At 40.6% G+C, this 25,267-nt stretch overlaps 1 protein-coding gene across 4 annotated transcripts in view; it reads left to right on the top strand.

Annotated features, from left to right (window-relative positions):
- The window catches only part of PHKB (phosphorylase kinase regulatory subunit beta), a 218,574-nt gene extending 195,285 nt beyond the window's left edge, over positions 1–23,289 (top strand). For all 4 annotated transcript variants that reach the window (XM_077830734.1, XM_077830733.1, XM_077830732.1 and 1 more), the window contains 5 exons: positions 5,260–5,394; positions 9,402–9,531; positions 9,972–10,079; positions 11,424–11,564; positions 21,902–23,289. In XM_077830734.1, coding sequence (XP_077686860.1) covers positions 5,260–5,394; positions 9,402–9,531; positions 9,972–10,079; positions 11,424–11,564; positions 21,902–22,039 — 652 coding nt within the window. In that variant the 3' untranslated portion in view covers positions 22,040–23,289. The remainder of the gene's footprint in view (positions 1–5,259; positions 5,395–9,401; positions 9,532–9,971; positions 10,080–11,423; positions 11,565–21,901) is intronic.
- The last annotated feature ends 1,978 nt before the right edge of the window (positions 23,290–25,267 follow it).

Here is a 25,267-nt window from a genome sequence, read left to right as displayed (position 1 = left end):
TTACTGTATTTTAGTAACAGGACAATGACATTGCTTTGTCCAGGCAAAGAAAATAAATGCAATTGATGTTCTGAACCCATAATCCACTAAAAGCAATTTCTATGAGTTTGCTTCTGACTTTTGATATGAGAGTTGGGGTAATGATAGATTTAGCCATGTAGATAGCTATCTTACTATCCATTAATCATCATATCATATGGCTGTCTGAATCATTATTATCCAAGTGCAGTACACAAACCTTCAAATTACCATGTTTTCATTGATAATATATCTCTTGTAGAATACAGCTTCCTTTCATGTGGGTGACACCTGTTTCTGTCTTTCACCACACACTGAGAAATGGGGCACATCTCTCTCATTAACTCAAAATATCAAACCCTTGGTTGCATGGTGATTTTTAAAGATAAGCTTCAAATCTTTATTCAAAAACTTTGTGGAACATCCTAAATCACCAACAGACATGTATTTGTTAGTCTTTAAAAGTCAATATATTTTTTATAGTTGAAAATGACTTATCCTGCCATATGTCCTGACTTTGAGTCCCTTGCCACACTTGATGACATAACTAGCACAAAAGGGAATCAGGATAATGTTCCTGGTTACTGACATCTATGGTGTCAGGGTGCTACTCAGGACTTGGCAGGAAAGTGAAGGAGGAATGAATGACTTTATATTCTGAACAAAATATCTGAAAGTGCACTTGTATTATTGAAGTCAGTGTTTCCCATAAGATGAGGCATGCCTAAAGGACTACCCTCGGTGTGGAGACATGGATATATCTCTCATTTGTTTTCTAGAGTTTCAGAATTCATTTGTTTAAAAAGTCTCTAGTTATAGTTGCAGAGAGAACTTTCAGAACATGAAGTCAATGTAACTGATGCAATGCAGTGACATCTGTATGAGTTTGTAGAGTCTGAAACAATAGCTTTGAGGTGTGTATTGTCATTGGAATGGGCTTTAAGTTAGGTGTCAATGATGAAATTTTAAGTATCAACATTAACTATATCATAGCTCATCAAAGCATGTAAGAAAGAACATGATGTATCCTATTTTGAAGATCTACCTCAGCATTTCCCAAACTTGGGGCATGGGGATGAGGGGCTATAAGAACTATTTGTGGGGTGTGGGCAAGGAAGATGTATACACTAGGATGTCTGAACTTTCAGCAGTACATGGTGGAGTTGCAGGGTTGGGGCATGTAAATGGTTTCGTTTTCCTGAAGTGGGGACTCAGCATTCAAAAGTTTTATAAACAGTGATTCAGTCTACATGCATACACAGAAACTGTGTGAATAATTTAGGGTTTCAAGTGGAGACCGCAAAGCTTTTCAATTTGTACTGTGGAATCACTCTTAAAACAGAGGCAAACATGAGTGAGTTTGTCTTGAGTTTATTTGAATTAATAACTTGTAATTTTGACTACTGGGGGAGGCTGGGGGTTTGAGACTGCAAGTTTGTTTTTTTTAAACAAGTCCAGTATACCCATCTGCTAATCATTTGTTGAAGGTGGTAACACGCAGCTCATGTACTATGAGCCCATCTTTGCCCAATGTATGAGTAGGCATTATGTACAGATTCTCAGTCTTGTTCTACTTCTTTTGCACTATTCTGGGGTGTAAAGGGGAGTGGAAAACAGCTACAATTTCCAAACTAGGGTTCCCCCCCATGTAGGAGGGTCCCCAGCAGGCATATAGGTAGCTCCTATACTATGCCCTCCTTCAGGCCCAGCATAAGGCTTATGACTGGTGTGGGGAATGGGCCTGGTCAGGATGCCCTGCACACTTATCAGTCACAAGTTAGCAAGTGGTCCCTTGGGAATAATTGTCAGATGGTGGAGTGTACAGCAGCTTATTGCTGGCACAGAAACAGCCAGAGAATTGGGAAATTATAAGCAGTTTCCTTTCCAATTCCCTGCTACAAACATGGAAACTCTGAGAGAACTAAAACAATATTTTTCTTCAAATAGCATTCCTCTTAAATATAACAATACAAAGGCATACACAAATGGAATATCAGAGCTACATATCAAAAGGTGGGCACCATTAAAAGTATGTCTCTTTGCTTCACGTTCAATTATTGGCTGAAATAAACAACATCTGTCTCAGCCTGACTGAATGTATGAGCATATGAAAAATCAGACTTAATTGTTAGGTTATAAGTCTAGTATCTGTCTTTTATATTTTTAGTAACTATAACTTAAATTTCTCTGTAATGAAATCTTACACCTAGTAGAGGAAAAAAAAAATTTTATTTATTTATTTATTTATTGAGAGACATTCCACTAAGTGCAAAATCTTGGATACTTGTTTTATATATTGTCCTGTTTATGTATGTAGGTATGGATATCAGAACTAACTTGAAGGAGGTTGCTCTTTTGTTACTTTATATGTAAGGGCTGGAAAATTGTATTCTAAAGGGCATTGCTCAAGTTTTTAGCCTTTCATAGAAAACACTTTTAAATTAAAACGGCATATGTATGACACAGGAATTTTGAGGCATTTCATTTGTGCCAGACCCAAACATAGCTTCCAAGTTTCAGTGAAGTCTTGATATTAAGTTTCTTATAGAGAAAGAAAAAGTGATACAGTCATCCAAATTTAATAAAATCTGAGTACCACATTATATAATGATTTAAAAAAAAAGTTAATTTAAAAAAGGCATGAACAATAAACAGTGATGTATCAAAATACATTATGATGCTCTACTGATGGTGTAAAAGTGCCATTTTACTGATTAGTTACATTCTTGAATACAGGGCCAGCAATGCCTTTTCAAGAACATATCTGAAAGATGTCAGATGTCAATTAAGTTGAGGCTAACTAAACAGTAAACACAAGCTCTTATTTTGTGTTCAATCTGTAAAGTAGAAGACAGGTGACTCAGTCCAGATGAGTTCCAGTGAGCAAATAATGTCATTCTAATTTATACTGTATTGTAATGGAAACATGCCAGTTTTTATAAGCAGTTTTAATATTCCGTTAAACAATCCAAATATAATTTGCTTTTAACATTTTATTCTTTTTATGACAGTTCTTCTAAAAGAGAGACAAGGTAGGCAAGGGATCAACTTCTGCTGGTGGGAGAGATGCTTTCGAGCTTACACAAAGGTCTTGCCCAGACCTGAGAGAGAGCTCAGTGTAAGCTCGTTAGCTTGTCTGTCTCACCAGCAGAACTTGGTCCAATACAGGGCCAGCCCCAGGCACCAGCGTTCCAAGCAGGTGCTTGGGGCGGCGATCTGCAAGGGGCAGCAGTCCGTGTGCCATTACGGCATTTCCTCGGTGGCAGCAATTCTGCGGCAGCCTCTCTTCAGCCGCCTGCGGCGGCAATTTGGCGGTAGCTTCTGTCTCTTCAGCCACTCACGGCGGCGGCAATTCGGCACGCTGCTTGGGATAGCAAAAACGGTAGAGCCGGCCCTGGTCCAATAAAAGCTATTACCTCAACCATCTTGTCTCTCTAATACGCTGAGACCAACACTGTATACAGGTTCTTTTAAATGGCAGCCAATATTGATAGCAGTGTCTGTATGGTGAAACTCACTTTTTTCAGCTATGCCTATACAGTACAGTGCATTTTAAACACCAACTCTTCCATTTTCCCTTTTTTTGTGACTATGGATACCAGCCTTCTCTGTTTTTTATGGAGAAGGATAATATGCAAAATCATTAGGGATAACAGGTACACCTTAAATAGTGTGTTCAGTACCAGATATCATGTGCTATCCTGTCTTTCCTTTAAATAAATAGATATGAGTAGTCATAGTTTAAATCAGTGGGACTACCTTTGTGATTAATTGCTGATCAGTGAGAGTCAGGAGGTTATAATCTGGTTATATCTGAACAAAGTGGACTAGTTTGGGAGGTTTCCAGATACAACTTTTTAATCTCTTGTCAATTTGTTCTCCTTTACCACGGTGAATTCTCTTCCAAGAAGAGACTATATAGCCTGTTATTCCTACATTGCCTGTTGATTCATATTTATTCTCCCTGTTCTGGGCCATTTCTTGACTCCTAATCAGGCTCTACACTGCAAAGCAATGTAGAATATATGTCCAGGTGTAGGAGTCTTGCTGGCATCACAGAAATATCACAGATAGATACTCTTATCTGTGAAATTACAAAGTTTTAAGACTTGTAAATGTGTTTATATAAATAGACTGGGTACCATTAAATAATTTGAGGATGTGTTGTATTCTAAACAAAGTATGTATGAAAGTTGAATACAATGGTGAAAGGTGAATCCCTAAGAAATACTTGCTAGAAATAGACTTGTGTATTTCATTCTCTCTTCATTCCTTCACTATCGTAACTGGACAGAGACTCTAAGCCCTAAAACTACTTTTATTGAGTGTAATGTTACAGGATGCCTGCCCTAGAGGGCCAGAGCTAGTCAAATTTATTTTAACTAGTGACAGCAAATACCACTGTGTGCTGAAGGAACTGTGCTTAGTAAGAAAACAGGGTAGCTGAGTAATCCTACTTCCCAAATTGACCTAGCAATACAGTGTCTTTTCATATTCATTGTTCAGTTAAAGACTGTAGGACTTAATTGTCTCTGTAAGATGTAAAATAAACCATTTTCCATCTCCTTTCTAATGGTTTGCAAATTCTGCTTCCCTAAGACCTAAGGCTGAATGTTGAACAGAAAAATACGATTGATTCCATAATTATTTTAATTAAATCACAACAGCAAAATAATTTTAAATATTAACTGACTTTTTTAATATCAGAGGACAGGTAATGTTTTTTCAGTAAAGGCCAGTGATATAAGAGGAAATTCATGGGGCAAGCATATTTTCCATGTAAATGGCACATGTACAACAATATTATTTTACAACCCATCTCCTAAAACTGTTTCAGTACTACTTTCAGTTTGGATAAAATACACTGTGGGAATCTGAACTCCATCACAAAGTAAAATTGGTATAATAGCATCTTGTTGACCTAGTTATTGATGCATCTCTTGGCAGCCCAAGTTACATAAAAATGATCTTTCTGGGTTCTGTAGGGGTATTGTATCAGACCGTTTTGTTTTAGGAAAGTGCACTTTTCTTGTCTTCTAGTAAAAAGCATATGTTCTGTAATTCAGAATCCTATATAAACATATATAGTTAAACTCAAAAGGAACCACATGATGTTTTTTCTCAAGCTATCTGGCCAGGTAGAGGAGAACTATGTTATTAAAAAGTTCTGTTTCATACATTTCAAAAGGTATGTGTTTTTGTAATGTCCTATAAATAAATATTTTCCTTCTTATATTTCAGATGGATTATCCATGCTATGAAGTATGAACTAAAAATCCGTGCTGGGGATATGCCACCCATGGATTTATACCAGCTGTCGCCTAGTGAAGTGAAGCAGCTTCTGTTGGATATTCTTCAGCCACAGCAGCAAGGGAGGTAATGAGATCTGAGTTTGTATCTCATGCTGCTATTCGTAATAGATTGATTGCATAATCTTTGTGTTTCTGAAATAATTTGTATGCATCTTAAATCACTAGGTATCTGCAATCAATAATGTTTCAGTCATACATTATGTATAAGGCTGTGAGACAGTCACGGAGGTCATGGAATTCAGGGATTCCATGACTTTCTGGGACCTCCATGACTTCTGCAGCGGCTGGTGTGGCTGGCCCGGGGGCCGCCTGAGCAGCTCGGGCAGCTGTACCAGCTGCTGCTGAGGCAGTCTCGGGCCACCACACCCCATCATCCCCCAGGAGCAGCAGCAGAAGTTTGGGTACATATGGGAGGAGGTTGGGGCGTGGGAGGGGGTGAGGGCTCTGGGCAGCGCTTACCTTGGGGGGCTCCCCAGAGGTGGCAACATGTCCCTCCATCAGCTGCTAGCTCTGTGTGCTGCCTCTGCCCAAAGGCATCGCCCCCGCATCTCCCATTGGATACAGTACCCAGCCAATTGGAGCTGCAGAGCCAGCGCTTGGGGCGAGGGCAGCACGTGGAGCTAGGAGCTGAGGGAGGGACATATCGCCACTTCTGGGGAGCCGGGTAGGGAGCCTGCCAGCCCCACCAACCCCCCAACACCTGCAGGGGTCCAGGGCTGCGCACCACTGCCCCCCACCCTGCAACACCGGCGGGAGGGGGGGAGGTCCTGGGCTGCTCCCCCCTAGCACAAATCTGGTCCCAAGATTTAGTCAGGGGTATATAGTACAAGTCATGGACAGGTCACGAACTGTGAATTTTTGTTTACTGCCCATGATCTGTCCATGACTTTTACTAAAAATACCTGTGACTAAAACATAGCCTTAATTATGTATACAGAGGTAGTGAAGACACACATTGATTTGTTTGTTCTTTTAGCTGTCTGCAATTTTTCTGATTTTCTTTTACGTCTAAAATTCTGCCCTATTGCCCCATAATCCTTGTGTGAAACTTTACAATAAAGTAATATTTGATACCGTAGACATTCGATGTGTAGGATTTTCCTCATCTAGCCTGACACTAGGAACCAAACAACATCCCAAGACTAGTTACTTAAGGAGTTTTCACCAGTCAGAGCAGGGTTTATTGACTGCTTGTTGATCTCCTACTGAGCTGTAATTATTCCTTGTTTAAATCCCCTGTCTCCTCACCATCCTCAAGCTCAGGTACATTGTCTGACATGTACCATCTCCTTTAAGGCTGTAGCACTGGTTTTTGTTAGCTGCCAGAGAGATCATTTTTAGTTGGTGCATCACAAATGAGCAGGATAGAAGATGAGGGCATTATCTCCATGCTGGTCACAAATTGATGTGGGAGACCGAGGTTACAAATTTCCTCTTACAGGCTGTGTGTTAGTTTAAATTTTTGCAATAAGGCTTGCTTACGTGGCTCATAATTTCTATAGTCCTTCTGGGCCATGGGTGACAGTCTTCCCTGTCAGTAAAGGAGATAGATACCATACATTCACTTCACAGTTCACCTCCAAAGCATATAAAAATACATCTATGTCATTCCCATACCTGTAGCAAGGTAACCATTTAAAATCTATGCTGCCTCCTAAGGCTGGTGTTCGGTCTCTGTCCCCACTTACTAAATTGATAGGCACTGACTGTGCTGTAGCTTCAGGTCCAATTCATATCTTCATAGCTTCTTTCTCACACCCTGCTCACGGTGGTGCTGTTTCTACGCGTGCTGGCACTGGGCCAGCTCCAGTTTCTTTTCTTCCAGCTGCAGCTTTTCCTCCTCTAGACTCTGCTGATTCAGGGAACTCTTAATGGCATTTGGTTGTTTCTTCAGTCACTGTATACATCATCGTCCACACCAGGGGTTCTCAGACTTTTGTACTGGTGACCCTTTTCACATACCAAATCTCTGAGTGCAACCCTTCTTATACATTAATTTAACAGTTCAAAAAGTCTTTTGTGCCCGACTTCCGCCTGAAGCTCCAGCATGCCTGGAGGGAGACTTCACAGGGCTTGTTCCCTTAAGTTCTCGTGACTAGGATTATCTCTAAAGCCACTGCCTGCCTTCCTGCAGATCTGTATAACCACCCAGAATTAAATAAACTCTTTGATCCCAGGTAGCTACTGGCATCACAGTAATCAAATAAACAGAGGTGTATATATAATATTCGTAATAATAATACAGATATCTCTTTCATTCTTCACAGAGAGTAAAGGTAACCGAAACTGGTGGCTATTCTGTTACTCTGTTCAAACACTCAAAATGTTATAAGGTGGGAGTGTATCTTAAATGGGGAGTTTAAGGGTGTAATAAATTTTCTAAGAGTAACAGGACCAGCTCGTTCAATTATAGAAAACTATTCAGCACAGCACTAATTAAAATTTAGGTTACCTATACAAATTGGTTACCTATACAAATAATTCATAACATTTAGTTTTCTGACTTCTCTGCCGCCAATGTCTGGCACATGCATACAGGTTAGACATAGTGCTCTCCTAAAAAAGACTTGTTAATTTTTAATAAAACAGCTATATCTTTGAGCTGAGAGATAAAGTATGAAATGAGGCACCTGGTCCACTGTTCATTTTCTTCTGCACTCCTTTTTCTTAATATTAAAATAACTGAGGAAAACAGCACTTACCCTCAGAATTTAGTTTGGTTTCTCAGGAAAGCTCTCTCAGTTCAATACAGAGAGCTTGTACAAACTCCTGCTGCATGGGAAAAGATTTTCTCCTTCGAAGAGAAGACCTCTGAAGACTATACTGCTGCTAGGAAAGAATTTTTTAAAATAAATACTTAAATAGAAATATTATAAACTAACTATGAAATATTGCTACCATAGACTAATTTTATAAACTGAATTTGCTCATTACAACCATTACCAGTTCTCACAGTTTTGTTGCTAGTCTTTCAGTGTTTGTCTTTCTTAAAGCCCCAGCCCTGGGAGTCATGTTTTTTTGTAATAATCTCACCTTTCTTTTAAAAAGAAACGTAAATTTGTAGTCCTTTATAATTGCAAAGAAAAGTTTGAAGATATGATCCACTAAAGGCTCAAAAACTGAATGACAAATAAACAGAATCCAAAATTTATTATCCTTTAAAATCTCATGATTAAGCTCATCTCATAATTCTGGGGGATCTGACTCATGATTTTTCAATGTTTGTGGTTGGCAATACTGTACTACACTAGTCTACTAAACCCTTATGATTTTTTGTTAAATTAACTGTAGAATCAACTTCATAAATGTAGGTTTCTTAATTTCTTTAAAATTACAGATGCTGTAAAGCACTGGACATTTCGGATGAAGCACCAACAAAATTTCAGCTTACCAACTTCAATTTTTTTTAAATTACAACGTGCAAAAATGTCTCTTCAACTTGGTACACTTTTTGCAGTCTAATTTGGAATTGCAGGGTTTAATATGGAAGCTGTACTAGCACCGTAAATTGTATTACATGCAGTAGAGGGGATAATAAAGGAAAATTTATACTGTAGTTGTATTAGCATGGATCATGGTTTCTTCTTTATGCAACGTGTATACATTTTGGTGCCATACACATGTGCCTGACAAATTGTATCTCCGGTAAATTAAATGGCAAATTTGCTTTCCCTAAACATATATATGTTTTCTTATGTATTATAGGTGTTCTGTCAAATTCTTCCCTTGTGCCTGGTAACTTCATTGACTTCGGTGAAGTTACAGCAGAGTTTAATTTGGCCTATGTCCTGTTCTGTGTTAAATCAATTTAAGTGTTAAATTTGTTAGACCAGTTAATAAGATAACATTCCAGACTCTAAATCATCTTGCTTTTGTTCTCTTTAGGGTCTATTTTTATTTCCATTTAAAATATTTAACAGGAAATGCAACACACACTGTGTGTGTATCATTGATGGATATTTACTGTTATTGCTTACCCTAATGGCTTATTTAAACCACAAAGAAAGCTTTGTTTTGAATCTGAAACAGGTTGGTTTTTCAAGCCCTTCAGTCATTTTGTTTTGTCCACAGATGTTGGCTTAATAGACGTCAAATAGATGGTTCTCTGAATCGAACTCCCCATGGTTTCTATGACAGGGTGTGGCAAATCCTGGAGAGAACCCCCAATGGTGTAATAGTAGCAGAAAAATATTTACCACAGGTAAAAAGAAAATATTTAGAGAGTTGCACATTGGTTTTTAAATTACTGAATGCATTGCCATTGTCTTTTTCTTCTCTTTTCATGGAATGTTTGCTACAGCTAACAAAGGATTCCAGGTGTAAAATAACATATTGGACATATGGTGCTGGAAGAAGACTTTACATATAAGAAGCTTTGAGTTTACTATTTGCTTGTAACTGCAGTGAAAATATTTTAATATTCTGAAGGGGAAAATAAATCTCAGACTAGACTCCTAACAGACTGCCTTTATCATTGACTAGAAATTTGCTTCTCCTTTGATCCAACAGAACCCAAATTGTTAATGTTGGATAAATAATCCACAACAAACAATCCAACCAGTTCTATTAGAATTATTTTTATTGAAATCAAATGGTTAAAATATATGCAGCATTTTATTATTTGTTTTATTTCTTTTTCAGCAACCAACACTATCTGATATGACTATGTATGAGATGAATTTTTCCCTTCTGGTTGAAGACATGTTGCAAAATATTGACCAGCCTGAATACAGACAAATTATTGTAGAGGTCAGTATCATATGAGTAAGAGAAGTTTTATATATGTGACTTGTTCGTAACAATTTTGAGAGAGAGTAACTGAACCCCACAGAGAATTGAATTAACAGGAATGGCTTAAAATCACAGATAAGCACCTGCAGATCCAAACTACTATGGCAGTTTTTAGGACACTGTCTCCACAGATTTTTGTGTTTTATATTAAGCAGGTTCACATTAATGTATTTGGATAATGCATTTCAGGATGTTGGGGTCCCCACACTGCACCAAACAGAGCAAACAGTAGCCATAGCGTTAATAATACTGGGCCAGGGGAGCGGCAGACTTTTAAACAAAAAGCTAATTCCAAAATAGCACTATTTGCAGCCCCCAGCTTAAGCCATGGGATCCTTTCTTCAGAGCCCAACTGTTCTAAACACCAGTTCCACCTGCCAGATGACGACTCCTCCCTCCCATCTCTGTTGGGCAGTCCAAAGAGCCACACTTGCCCAATGAATCAACAGTATTTAACCACCAGCTACCTCCACCAGCTAACAAAGTGAGGCAATAGAGTCCTGCCATCCTGTTATGCACTTTTACCCCTAGAACCAAGCCCTGGGCATGCTGTCTGAGCAAACCAGGGGGCAGTTCTCCCTTCAATAGCTGCCAGAGTATTTGGCCTCTGTGCAGCCACTAGTATTTCTTGCCTGCAACTATGAATCTGTCCCTGGATATTCCCTGGCACTCAGGAGTTCAAAACTGTTTTGATCATGCCCAACAACTACTGGCATGTTGAGTACAACATCTCAACCTGCAGCTGAAAGATATGGCCTGGAGTCCCCAAGGACACAAATGATCAATATGCACTCCACCACCAATTGCTTGTCACACCCTTAAGGCCTGCAAAACAGTCATGCAAGTCGGTTATTCCCATTTTAAATGCTGTTATAGCTGCAAGTAATTCAGGATCCTTTGACTTAAATTTGTTGTTTGTTGCTTATACATATTCCATTGATAAGACATCTAGATTTCAGTTGTTTAATGTGTCTGATTATACAAATGCTTGCCCTTGCCTACAGCTAAGCCTTTATCTATTCCCTAGTGTTGGTTATTTGCTCAGATTACTGTAATGATCTTTTGACTGTTCTACCTACTCCATCAATTTCAAACGTACATTTTTACGTAAAATTCTGCCTTTTCAATATATAGAAATTCAAAAATTATCTGTTTACACTGCCATAATGAAGATGTTTCTTCACGAATCACTTTATGGCTTGATTCAAGCATGAGCCTGTGTTTACAACGTCATCTTTTACGTAACCTGATTTCAAACTGGCCTAAAATTAAAGGTGTTTGTTTATTTTTTTTCTATTCTAGTTGTTAATGGTTGTATCTCTTATTTTGGAGCGAAACCCTGAGTTAGAGTTTCAGGATAAAGTGGATTTGGACAAACTGGTGAAAGAAGCATTTCATTATTTCCAGAAAGATGAGACCAGGCTAAAGGGAGTTGAAAAGCAAGTGAGTAAAATATTCACTTCATGTAAAATTTAGAGTTCTTCTCAATCAAAGACAAAATTTGGTAACAAATTGTAAATGTGTGAGGCTGAAAATAAAACAGACATACAGAACTCCCAAATGGAATCCATGAAATTTAATTCTATTTAAGTGTAAGCAGAGTCAGAATGAGCTCTACCCTGACATCTGGTGGTGAGCTGTAGAAAAGGATTTCAGGGGTTGATCTCATTTGCCTGGGCACAGGCCCCAACCCCCAGCATGATGGGACTGCTCACCCAAATGGTCACTTTGGATGCTGTGGAATCCCCAGTCTCTTTGTGATTGGGGCAGCATTGTTGTTATCCTGGTTATGTGAATCAAGGACAGTTGAACTGTACTTGACGTTTTATAAGTAGCACTCGCTAGGCAAGGGACATGGGTTCCAAAGCCTAGTGAACTGAGAGAGGATGGGGACAGGTATTTGTACCTCGGAGTGTGGGCTCCTTCTGAGGGCCCTCAACACCACTTTGACCCTTCCTCTCTCCACTGTGTAATAACAGAGCTAATTTTGACTCCATTAGGAGTCTTGTTACATGCTGCGGAGCTGAAATTACTGATACTTAGGTCTAAGCATTAGACCTACTTTGGACTAGTGGTTCTGAGTGCACCAGCACTGAGGCTCCCCTACTAACACCTGAAATCACTAAAGAGCTGAAGTTACTGAGAAATCACTGAGAGCTGTTAAGTGGGCAGGGAGCCTGAAGACATATTGGTGAGCGGCTAGCAGGACGGCTAGCAGAGAGGCACAGCTGGCGGTGAAGACTGCAGTAGAACCCCATGGAGGGGTATGTCAATTGGCTGTTCACCCGAGCAGCGGAGCATGTAAGGTGCCTCCATACCTCCCCCCACTTCAACCCAGGCTGGGAGGTAAACTCTGCAGATGAACTTGTGAACTCTAGGGACTGCACTGACCAAGGACAGAATCAGTGGGAAGGGTGACTGTTGGGTTGCGGGACTTAAGACCCTGAGGGGAAAAGGACACTGCCAAACTTACTTGGGGGTGGGTCTTTTGCTCATGGTTTGTGTTATGAATCCTGTTTGTGGTGTTTCCCCAACATAATGTGGCATTGTTTCCCTCTTTTATTAAAAGTCTTTTGCTACACTCAGACTCAGTTTGCGAGAGGGGAAGTATTGCCTCTTAGAGGCACCCAGGGGGTGGTATGGAATTGTCCCAGGTCACTGGGTGGGGGCTCGAGCTGGTTTTTGCATTGTGTTATTGAAATGGAACTCCTAGATACTGAACCCAGCCCTTGTTGCTGCTAACTCTGATGGGCAGAAGGGTTACATTTTGGGGGTCTCATCCAGGATTCCTGGGTCAGTACCCCTCACAAGCACCTGTTGAATGACCCACTACATTGGGAAACAATTGTGTTTATATGTTGAGGAAACTACTGTTTGTATAATGGCGAATATGTCAGGTTTGTTGGGCCCCGGCTCAGCAGCCTCTAGCACAGGGACCACAGCCTTGGCTGATGATGGGGCAAAAGCACTTGGGCAAACACTGGAAAAGGTTGTGCTGTCCCATGCTACTTCAAACTCTTGTCATAAGTTAAGGTTATTTGCTGGGGAAGAGGAGTTTGAATCCTGGTTAGAGCATACTACTGAAATGCTGCAAGAGTGGGCCATACCACATGCAGAAAAGCAAAGATGTCTAATAGAGTCTTGGTGGCCCAGCATTAGATGTGATTCGCACCCTGAAGCTCATTGACCCTGGGTCAGTGTGAAGGACTGCCTAGAGGCCCTTGAACACACCTTTGGGAGCGTAGAGGGCCCTGAAGACAGCTACTGTAAGTTCCTTAATTCCCGACAGCAAAGGGGTGAAAAGGCTTCAGCCTATATACAGAGGCTGAAGAGACTGCTTCAGAGAGCTGTCATGAGGGGAGCAGTGACTGCTGAGCAGATGGATCAGACCAGACTGGCTCAAATTGTAAGAGGAACTCGGTATCAGAACCCGATTCTACTTCATCTCCAGCTAAGAGAATGACAGGAACATCCCCCAAGTTACTCCCAGCTGATAAAAGAGATCAGAGAGGAGGAAGAAAGGCAGGCTGCCAGCAAGTTTTAGGAAGCCCAAACATTGGAGCCAGCCAGCACAACACCACTGCAAACGCCCAGTGTACTGATGGTGAGCACCAAAGAGGAACTTGCCCAACAAATGCAGGTCCTGACAGAATGGATAGCTGAGCTGCAAAGCATCATTGACCGAGCTAAGACTTCCAGGAATAAGGAGCCTCAAACTGTGGCGATTGAGAAGTCAGCATTTAGAGCCACCATCCCACCCAGGCGAAGCGGGAAAGGACAGTTCTTCTGCTACCGATGTGGTCAGGATGGGCACAGTGCTGCCAAGAGCCATACTGAAGAAAATCCCTCCTTAGTGTATGGAAAGCTGAGGATCAGTTGGGAGAGATCCAGTACCTGCCAGAGGGTCTGGGGACAGGGACCATCCAGGCCTGCAGGGTTTGAAGATTCCCCCAGAAAAGACTGTCCAGCTGGGATCCCCACAGGACTGATAAGGTCTTGAGCAGAGGTCACAGTGAGGATTGAAGGGGCAGAGTGTAAAGCAGTGCTTGACACTGGATCTCAAGTGACTATTATATTTCAGTCATTCTACCAACAGATGCGTAGGCATCTGCCTATACAGCCACTGACTGGCCTTGGTCTGTGTGGCCTCAGCCTGGATGAATATCCCTTCCAAGGATATGTCACAGTGCACCTGGAATTCCCAGAGGAGGTTGCTGGGGTAAGAGAAGAGATAGACACAGCTGCCTTAATATGCCTTGACCCTAAAGGGACCTCTGATGTGTCTGTGCTGATAGGGACCAACTCCAGTCTCTTCAAGGTACTTGCGGATTACTGCAGACAATGGGCTGGGGACCAGTACCTGCATACCCTGATGATCCATAGACTTTGTGCTGAAGCGTATAGGAAAATTGAGAGTGCTAAAAAGGAGATATCTGAGCTACCAATTGGGGCACTGAAATACACAGGCATGACCCCATGAGTAGTGCCTGCAAGGATGGAGCAAGAGGTGCTTGTCATGAGTACCTAGCTGAAAGGCAGTAAAAGGACAATAGCAATGGTAGAGCAGCTGGTTGAAAGAGAGTTCTCTGAAGGAGTTCTGGTCCCCAGTGGAGTCATGACCCTACCTGCGGAAGCCCACGAAAAGGTAATTATACTGATTGCTACTGAAACAAGTTGTGATGTTCTTGTGAAGCAAGGACAACACATAGCAGACCTCTTTGAGCCTGAATTAGTTGTAAAACCCCAGTGTGAAACTCAAGTTCCAACAATAGACCCAGCAAAGTTTGACGTTGGAGATTCACCATTGTCCGAGGAGTGGAAGGATCGCCTGAGGAAGAAACTTTGTGAAAGATCCAAGGTGTTCTCACTGCAAGATTGAGATGTGGGATGTGCAAAAGGAGTAGAGCCCAACATCAGACTACATGACTCAGGGAGAGATCTAGGAGGATTGCTGTCTCCGAGATGGAAGATGTGCGACATCTTCAGGAGCTGGCTATGAATGGCATCATTACAGAGTTCCGCAGACCATACACCTCACCCATTGTGGTGGTCCATAAAAAGAATGAGAAAATCCGGATGTGTATTGACTATCGTACCTTAAACAGCCGTACTGTGGTTGACCCGTACACTATGCCTCGAGTCCAAGATGCCTTAGACCATTTGCTGGGAAGCCAGTGGTTCTCTGTGTTGGATCTTCAGATTGGATACTACCAGATCCCTCTGGGAGAAGAAGTTAAGGAGAAGATAGCCTTCATCTGCCCATTAGGGTTTTATCAGTTTGAACGCATGCCACAAGGATTTCTGGAGCACCTGCCACATTTCAGTGTCTTATGGGGAAAGTTGTGGGAGACATGAATTTACTGCAAGCGTTAGTTTATTTGGATGACCTGATTGTGTTTGGAAGAACCTTGGAGGAGAATGAAGAAACACTTCCTAAAGTGCTTGATAGGTTGGAGGATTATGATTGAAGCTTTCAATTGACAAATGCCAATTCTGCAGAACCTCAGTGAAGTATGTGGGTCACATCGTGTCCCAAGAGGGTGTAAGTACTGATCCCGATAAAATAGAAGTACTCACTACATGGCCATGGCCATGTCCAAGTAACTACAGAGAACTCAAGACCTTTTCTTGAGGGCTAGACAACCAGCCCACAAAGTTGCTTGAAATAAAGTGTGTCCTAGCTCACTGAATGTTAGAATGATTGTTTTGGTAAAGCTGGAATAACCTGAATATTCTTAGAAAAAGTTGGTGTCTTAAAATGAAATGTTTCCTATTTGGTAGGGGAGCAAGAAGGTAAGCGGTGGTGTTATCTAAATAGATGCAGGATATGATATTTAAAAACAGCCTGAAGTTAGGATCCTAAATCCATACTGAGGCACCTAAATAAGTGCCCAGATATTTAGAAGTGCTGAGTACCCAGAAACTTCAACTGACCTCAACAAGAACATTTTGGTGGTAACACAAACTCAGTTTTGCATCTAAAGTGTTTACCCATTGATTATTGATTCTAGAGGAGGTCGCCATAACCTACTGAGCTGTTTCTTCATCAATAGTTTAGGAAACAGCACTGGTTTCTAATTAACCACCAGTCCCTAAATAGTTTTAAAGAAGATATTCCAAAATGATATAGAAGTCTTTCTTCTGCAATGGCCTCTGTACATTCCCACTTACAGAATTTGATGCCTCTAGTGGTGAACTACAGAATTGTATACCAAAGTTCTATCTAATGGAGAAGAGCAGTAGCGTGCTCATGCTAGGATGACATGATTGGATCCATCTACATAAGGAAAGAGTACCTCTGACCATCTCAATTCCTTCACCACCACTGCAGAGAGCTAAACTGAACTACCTCTCGTGCACATGAGTTAATTAGCCTATCTTCTTGTAGTTAGTTCTTGGTTAGTTCCTTATAGTATAGTTAATTAGTTGTTGCCACTGCTTGCCTCAGACTGTGGGTCAGTCGACTCGAGCTCACAGGGCTATAAAATTACAGTGTAGACATTCTGACTCAGACTGGAGCCCAAGCCCAGAAGACTACACAGCAATAAAACAGCCTCGCAGTCAGAGCCCCACAAGCCTGAGTCAGCTGGCATGGGCCAGTCGTGGGTGTCTAGTTGCTGTATAGACATACCCTAAGTTATCAAGCAAGAGTCGCACCCTGCTTTCTTATACAAAGTGACCTGTTGCACATTGTGAGTGGATCAAGAGGTGGGTGGGGAAGCAGCAAGTTAAGACAAATAGAAATGACTGACTGTAAGAATGAAAGTCAAATTAGGCAAACTGCCTGTTACCCCAAGAAATCCAAACTACGTGTTAAACTGTATATTGTTTTCCTTGTAAACCAAATATATCATGAGTAATCTCACTGCAGATTAAAAGCTGCACATCTGATTGCCTTGTGAGTCAGATCAATATCCTTCTAGAAGTGAATACAGTCTTTGAAATGAAATCTAACCACTTGTTGTTTACTGGATACTGATGGAAGCAACAGAAAAACTGAAAGAGCTGAAATCTGAGCATTTACTGGGCACGTACCCAATAGAAATCAGAGGATGGTCCCCTCCATCAAGCCCTAAAACTAAGGTATATAAAGCTGAAGTCACCAAGTGCTCAAGAAAGTTGACTGAACCCATCAAGTAGCTGCAGAATCTTGAGTGCAACTGACACTTGGACTAGCTGTGTGGAAAGGACTCTTCTCCCATCTCAGAATTAAGAAGGATAACAACAAGCGGTTAGATTTCATTTCAAAGATTGTATTTCCCCTTTTATCCTTTAACATAAATAACTGTAGTCTGCACTCTCTGGTGAGACCTCAAGTAACCATATTTTAGATTTTAACTCCTTTGTAAGTCCAAGCAAACTGGCATATGACTGAAAATCATAACTTTAAGTAAATGCTTTTACTATTCTAAACGTGTCCCTTTTTGATCAATCAAGTCAAAGAGTAGTGATCACACTCTTAAAAGTGCATCCTTGGAAGTGTGATAAATGTTAGGAATTGAGAATTTATGATAGTAAGTAAATGTAATAAGAAATCTTGGTGATTTGCACTGTTTCTTGATGTAACTACTGAGCCTCAATTCTAGTATGTGGTAACTGCTTGCAAGACGACTGGATGTGTAGTATAAACCTAGAACACTGGTTGTATCTATACTTGAGTGATGAACCGTTGCCTATATACGGATGTGATTCTGGGTGAATTAATAAGTTGTTATTTAGTTAAGAACAAGCAAATGTTCTGATTTGAGAAATACTCTTCCATTTAAAAGTTGACCTGAAAAGAATCCAGTGTTTAAAACTATAAAAAACTAATACTCCCCTGACTCAGTAAAAAGGGGTTATCTTATTAGATTCCATTCTATATTGGCTATTAAGTTATCCAATTGGCAAACCAAGTTGGTTAGATTTCAACATAAGAATGGCCATATTGAGTCAGACCAAAGGTCCATCTAGCCCAGTATCCTGTCTTCTGACCGTGGCCAATGCCAGGTGCCCCAGAGGGAGTGAACAGAACAGGTAATCATCAAGTGATCCATCCCATTGCCCATTCCCAGCTTCTGGCAAGCAGAGGCTAGGGACACCATCTTTAAAATGTAACTGGCATCTCAGTAAGTTCATAAAAATTGATCTTCTTTCACACTTATAAAGCTCTTCAGAAAATCTAACAGATTATGTGTTGCCACTGAGAAAACAGAGTCTTGTTGAATTAAAACGTGTACTGAGCATTGTTATACATTGGCCAAAGAACTGGTACCTCTGGGTTTAAAGACGCGTTATGTAGCTGCCGATGTAGCATGTCTGAGACAGATCCCGATTGTAGGGATTTGCAAAGAAAGAATAAGGAGTTCTGTTCATATATTCACTAAGCACTACTAATTGGATGTGGCACAGTGATCCAATGCTTTGTTTGGTAAAGTGGTGCTACAGTTTTTTCCCTAGAACTCCTTGCCCTTCACTGTCTATGGTGAGAGTGGGGGCACTGTGCTAATCTCCCATACAGAGGAATGCACAGAGACCCTTAAGGAAGTTGTCAAGGTTCCTCCCCCACTCTGAACTCTAGGGTACAGATGTGGGGACCTGCATGAAAAACCTCCTAAGCTTATCTTTACCAGCTTAGGTCAAAAACTTCCCCAAGGTACAAAATATTCCCCCCGTTGTCCTTGGACTGGCCGCTACCACCACCAAACTAATACTGGTTACTGGGGAAGAGCTGTTTGGACGCGTCCTTCCCCCCAAAATACTTCCCAAAACCTTGCACCCCACTTCCTGGACAAGGTTTGGTAAAAAGCCTCACCAATTTGCCTAGGTGACTACAGACCCAGACCCTTGGATCTTAAGAACAATGAACAATCTTCCCAACACTTGCACCCCCCCTTTCCTGGGAAATGTTGGATAAAAAGCCTCACCAAAAAGCCTCATAGGTGACCACAGACCCAAACCCTTGGATCTGAGAACAATGAAAAAGCATTCAGTTTTCTTACAAGAAGACTTTTAATAAAAATAGAAGTAAATAGAAATAAAGAAATCCCCCCTGTAAAATCAGGATGGTAGATATCTTAGAGTAATTAGATTCAAAAACATAGAGAACCCCTCTAGGCAAAACCTTAAGTTACAAAAAAGATACACAGACAGAAATAGTTATTCTATTCAGCACAATTCTTTTCTCAGCCATTTAAAGAAATCATAATCTAACACATACCTAGCTAGATTACTTACTAAAAGTTCTAAGACTCCATTCCTGGTCTATCCCCGGCCAAGACGACTACAGACAGACACAGACCCTTTGTTTCTCTCCCTCCTCCCAGCTTTTGAAAGTATCTTGTCTCCTCATTGGTCATTTTGGTCAGGTGCCAGCGAGGTTACCTTTAGCTTCTTAACCCTTTACAGGTGAGAGGAGCCTTCCCCTGGCCAGGAGGGATTTCAAAGGGGTTTACCCTTCCCTTTGTATTTATGACAGAAGTAATGAAGGTTACTTACTAATAACAGTTGTTCTTCAAGAGCTACCTCTGCATTCATGCTGCCTACCACCTTTCCCTCTGCCTTAGGAATCTGTAGGCTAGGGAGAAGGAACTGAGGTGGTCAAGATGAGGAGTGGGTTCCTCCTTATATATATGAAGCCAATGATGTCATCTTAGCAGGAGAGCACTACAGTGCCCCACAGCGGAAAATGCTTTGTTGTATAGTTCCACAGCTCAAGACTAGAGATGCCAAATCCCTAACTTGTGAATGCACGCAGGCAACTCTCGAAGAACAATAGTTATTAATAAGTTATGCATTTTCCTTAAATACTAATTAATGGAACTTTATATGATTGTTTACGAAGAGAGCTCCTAGATTTAGAAAATGTATTAAATTAGCTCCTTAGTTTTAGGAGTAAGAATTGTTGTTAACATAAAATAAATTAGTGGTTTGAAGCCAGAACGCACTACTTAGTAGACCCGGATGGGAAACTGTTTATCCACCCATGAAAATTCTCAACATTTCAAAAATGTTCACGTTTCACAGCAGGACCAACCTAAGATCTTTTGGAAACCTTCATGAAAAAAACATAACAGAGACACCCACTCCAGCCTAGCTAATAGCACAGAAGCTAGGGCATTCACCCAGGATCTGGGAGACCCAGGTTCAAGTCTGTGCACCTCCCACAGTCTGAGTGAGTGCCCTAGCCACTAGGCTGTTAGCTAGGCTGGGGAGGGTGTCTCTCTCAGACCAGAAATATGTTTCAGCAAAAAAGTTCCAGTGTAGATGAAGCGACATTTCCCAATGAGAAATCCTTCTATCAAAAAATTCCTGACCAGCTCTACTTAGTACTTTTCTATTAATACTTCCCTATTAATAATTATTCCAGCACAGAAAGCTTCACACAGAATTAAGGTGCCTTACATTCATTCCCAAAACATACACTAAAAATACAGAAAATCCTTAGTTCAGGTTTTTTCACAAACTCTGGGCTTGATTCAGCAAGGTACTTATAATATTCCTAACTACCTTACTAAATCAAGACCTTTAAAAATTACTTCTTCTTTCATGTATAATATTAGACAATAGCCTCACAAATAAGGCCTGGCTTACATTTAAATTTGAGGTTGATGTAGCAAGAAAGGTCAGGGGTAAAAATCCATACCCTTGAGTGCCATAGTTATGCTGACCTAACCTCCAGTGTAGACGTAGCCAGGTCAACAGAAGAAGGCTTCTGTCGACCTAGCTGCCATCACTCCGGTTGCTAGTGTTCCTAGAGTGATGGAAAGACCCTTTCTGTCACTGAAGGCTGTGTCTACACCAGGGATCGGCAATCTTTGGCACGCGGCCCATCAAGGAAATCCGGTGGCGGTCTGGGACGGTTTGTTTACCTGCAGCATCCACAAATTTGGCTGATTGCAGCTCCCACTGGCCGCAGTTTGCCGTTCCAGTCCAATGGGGGCTGCAGGAAGCAGCGTGGGCCAAGGGATGTGCTGGTCGCCGCTTCCTGCAGTCCCCATTGGCCTGGAATGGCGAACTGAGCCAGTGGGAGCTGTAGTCGGCTGAACCTGCAGATAAACAAACAGTCCTGGTCTGCCAGCGGATTTCCCTGACGGGCCATGTGCCAAAGGTTGCCGATCCCTGGTCTACACTAAGGGATGACGCAGGCGTAGCTACCGTGCTGTATCTATGCTGCTATAGTCTCTGTAATGTAAACATGGCCTAAGTATAAGTAAGTCATCAAATTTTTCATATCATCCCTAATTGAGCTTTTAAAATACCTGGACTCTTATGTGATGCGAGTCTAGGAAGAAAATATTTGTTTTTTCTTCTAAGGTTAATGGAATAAGTCCCATACTTTAGCTGCATTTTTAAACACAACCTTAGTCATTGAGTTGAAACCAGCCCCACCATAATGTTTGAAGAGAGATTACCTAACTAATATGTTTTGCAAACAATGTGAAGAAACTGACCTGTCATTAGGAAATAAAGAGGAAATTATGTGACCAGATTATGTAATATATTCTTTCATAAAACTGTGCCCGAATAGGTACACGCTAAGATTTCCAAGAAAGTCTTTAAGCAATTGAACATGTACATATTGTACCTTTAGAAAAATCTTAGATTTTAAAATTCCTGTTTGACAACTAATTGAACAATGAGTGTGTCATACAAAAAGACTGACAAAATCAATAATGAGAATTGCACTTTTCACCTATAAAATGGTTTCAATTAACTTACTCTTTACCAAGGGTTAAACTTGATTCTTATCAATCAACACTTCGTTAGAAAAATACACTTTTTTGTTTTTGTTTTTATAGGATGACATGACTTCATTTTACAACACTCCCCCAATGGGAAAAAGAGGAACATGCAGCTACTTGACTAAAGCTGTGATGAATTTATTGTTGGAAGGGGAAGTGAAGCCAAGCAGCGATGATCCTTGTACCATTAGCTAAACTTCAGAAAGAAATATAGGAACCATTGCTTATTTAGGTTTTAGTGTTGTTTTGCATGTGATGTTTAATTCCTATTTTGAAGAGTAGTCATGGGCAGCAATATAAATCTGTACCATCCTTCACTGTGATAAACAGACTTGCTTAGGGTAGTAAATACCACAGCTGATTTGGCAATAAAAATAAATATATTTAATCAAGAAAAAAATCTCAACAGCAATCAGCAATCTTCACCTAAATGTCAAAATAGTGTGCTGACTGAAAATTATGCATGAAGCATGACATACAGTTCATATTAAATGAGCCCAATGATATTTAAATAAAGTTGGCTGGGCCTGTATTTTTGGTTTTGCAACTGTTTAAAAACAAATGATACGCTTAGTTATTTGTGTAATTTTGAACTAACAGTTTATGCAAGATTTATTACCTCTTTCTTCCATTTGTACTGTAGTTCATTACAAAATGCTGTAATGTAAATGCTGAGTAAAATACAAAATGCAAAATGTAAATGCTGAGTAAAATACAGCCAGAATTTTTAAAAAACAGAATACATTTGAACTAATGGTTAGCACCCAAAACAGATGGACACTTAACATAAAAGCTAGAGTGGTTTTGTATTTGGTCACCTTAGTCAAAGTGGAGGTAAAATAAAAACAATATTCTGCACAAAATACTTTCTTTACAATTCAATTTAATTTGTATAACGTATGAGAATTGTTTAGGGTTTTAATGGCTTAGTTATAACCTGATTACACAGATTGAAGACAGCCAGAAAATGAATACAAAATATGTAGAATTGCTTTTTATATTTTAAATAAATGTCATTGCAGCTAACCACATGTTCAAAAGTTTGTATGAGATTTATAAATTAACAGTGGAAACATTAGTTAATATGGGATGGAAATTTTTAAAAATGTATTTAATTGAAATTAATGTTGGGAAGATGACTGAAGAGAGACTTTCATTAAATATAAGCGTTTGACAAGTTCTTTCCTGTATTGACGGTTTATTTGTCTCCTAGGCTTGATTATTACAGAATCTACAGATTCGAACTAACCCTGCTTGAATTATTTTGAAGAAGGTAGTTTCCACGTTCCTTTATAAAAGCTTGCTTTTTCTATCAGTAACAATGCCCTTAGAGTCTGATCCAGATCTTGAGGGAAGGACTCCCATTGGCTTTTATTGGATGAGGCCCTTTTGAGCATATATCATCAAAACAGCTGTTGTGACAGAATAAAATATGTTCAACTGATTGAGACTTGTGTATAGCATTGGAAATCTAATAAATGGTGATCCACTACAAGTATGTTTACAATAAGTTTTTCCTTTAAATCTGTATTAAATACATAATAGTGAAATTGAGCCACAGATATATGGTGAACAGAATATGAAAATGATGAAATGAAGATCAGCGCAGTTTAAGTACCTACGCAGAAATGAATTTAGGACAGGTGTTCTCTGATGATGGTCATGGACCTATAGTAATCTACAGACCTTTTCCTGGTGATCACAATTAAATAATTCTGGAACCACATGGTGAGGCGATTGATTGTTGAGTAGAGAAAGGATCCCTCTCTAAGTGGTCTACAGAATTAAAAACAAATTTGAAAACCTTTTGTTTTCAGCCTAATAGTAGGAGTTAAAAACAGGTGCCATTGGCCTTTTAGTTTCAAAATATTTTTAAACACCTGCAAGAGAAGTTAAGTAAAAATATTAACACATTTATCAGAACATTGCAAGACTTAAATCTGATTTAAAGTTTACAATCTCACAATGACTGATTCAGTGAAGCCAAGTTTATTCTATATGCACCAGCTGTTACAAATTACCTGGCCCTCATAATAAATCATTTTTATTTCATCACTTTGTGGTGCTATCAGAGTCCTACAATGTTGCATTCAACTATCAGAATTTTTTCAAAAACCAAATTGTTTCTAATATGTTTAAAAATGATGAAATACTGTCAGCTGAATATCACAGTGAACTCTCAGCACATTGAGTAGGAGGTTTTAAAGAGACTGGATTGCGGAGACAACTTCTTGCTGCGATTGTGTCATCAAGAGGTAGTCATCCAGGTATGCGATGACTGTGTGTCCTTGTTGTTTCATGTGGGCTGCTACCACCATGAATACCTTTGTGAATGCTTGTGTATCACGCTGCTGAATGGGAGGACATGGAACTAGTAATGTTGGTGTCGCACTGTGAAGCGGAGGAATTTCCTATGAGATGGGTGGATGTCTACATGGAAGTATGTGTCTTTCATGTCAAGAGCTGCGAACCAAGCTCCTGTTGGAGGGAATAACTGATGCCAGTGTTATCATTCAGAACTTTAACTTCCTGATAATGTAGTAGCAGGTGAAGAACTAAGATGGGTCTCCACCCATCACCCTTCTTCAGGATGAGAACGTATGATGAGTAGAATCCTTTTCCTTGGTATTGGGGAGGGAGGCCCTCTATTGCACCCTAGAGGAGCAGGGCTTTGGCTTCCTGTTGAAGAATCAGTTGATGGGAGGGATCCTCGGCGGGGCTCAGGTGGGAGGGCAATGAGGTGGAAAGGAGAGAAACTCTGAAGTATCCATGGTGGATGATCTCCAGTACCCAACTCTCCAGGGTGATCTTCCCCCAAGGGTGAGCAAATCAGGCATTTCAGCAGCTGAAGATGATGGGCAGGTGAGGTGGTTGACATTGGAGGTGGGTCGCAGGCCTCAAACTGCATATCAAAAGACATCCTTGCCCTGCAGCTGGGAGAGGGTCAAGGAAGTTGTAGTGGCAGAGAATTGGGTTCTCTGGGACCTCTGGCACTTCATTGATCTTTGATGGATGATCGTAGTAGGATGGGTAGGTTGTGTGAGGCCGTGGTCAAAAGGGCTACCTCGGGTTTGTGCCTCAGAGCTGGGATTCCCAGGGATTGCAGGGTGGACTATGAGTCCTTCAGAAAGTGCAGGGACTCATCCATCTTCTCACAGAAGAGGTTGGCCTCATTGAAATGGAGGTCTTCATGGTATTTTGGACCTCCCTGGGGCAACCAGAGGGTTGCAGCCATGAGTCCCTGCACATCACAAGGCCAGTGGCTTGCGACCAGGAAGCAATGTCAGCTGCATCTACTGCAGCCTAGAGGGCCACCTTTGCCATTAAGCACTCTTCATCTATGAAGGCCTGAAACTGGGCATGGTCATCTGTAGGAAGCTCATCATTGAACTCTGCTAGCCTGTTGTATGTGTTAAAATCATA

This window comes from Eretmochelys imbricata, chromosome 12, assembly GCF_965152235.1.
Source record: "Eretmochelys imbricata isolate rEreImb1 chromosome 12, rEreImb1.hap1, whole genome shotgun sequence".
Taxonomy (NCBI): domain Eukaryota; kingdom Metazoa; phylum Chordata; order Testudines; family Cheloniidae; genus Eretmochelys; species Eretmochelys imbricata.
Note: the sequence above shows the minus strand (reverse complement) of the source record. Positions and strands in the feature narration are given on the sequence as shown.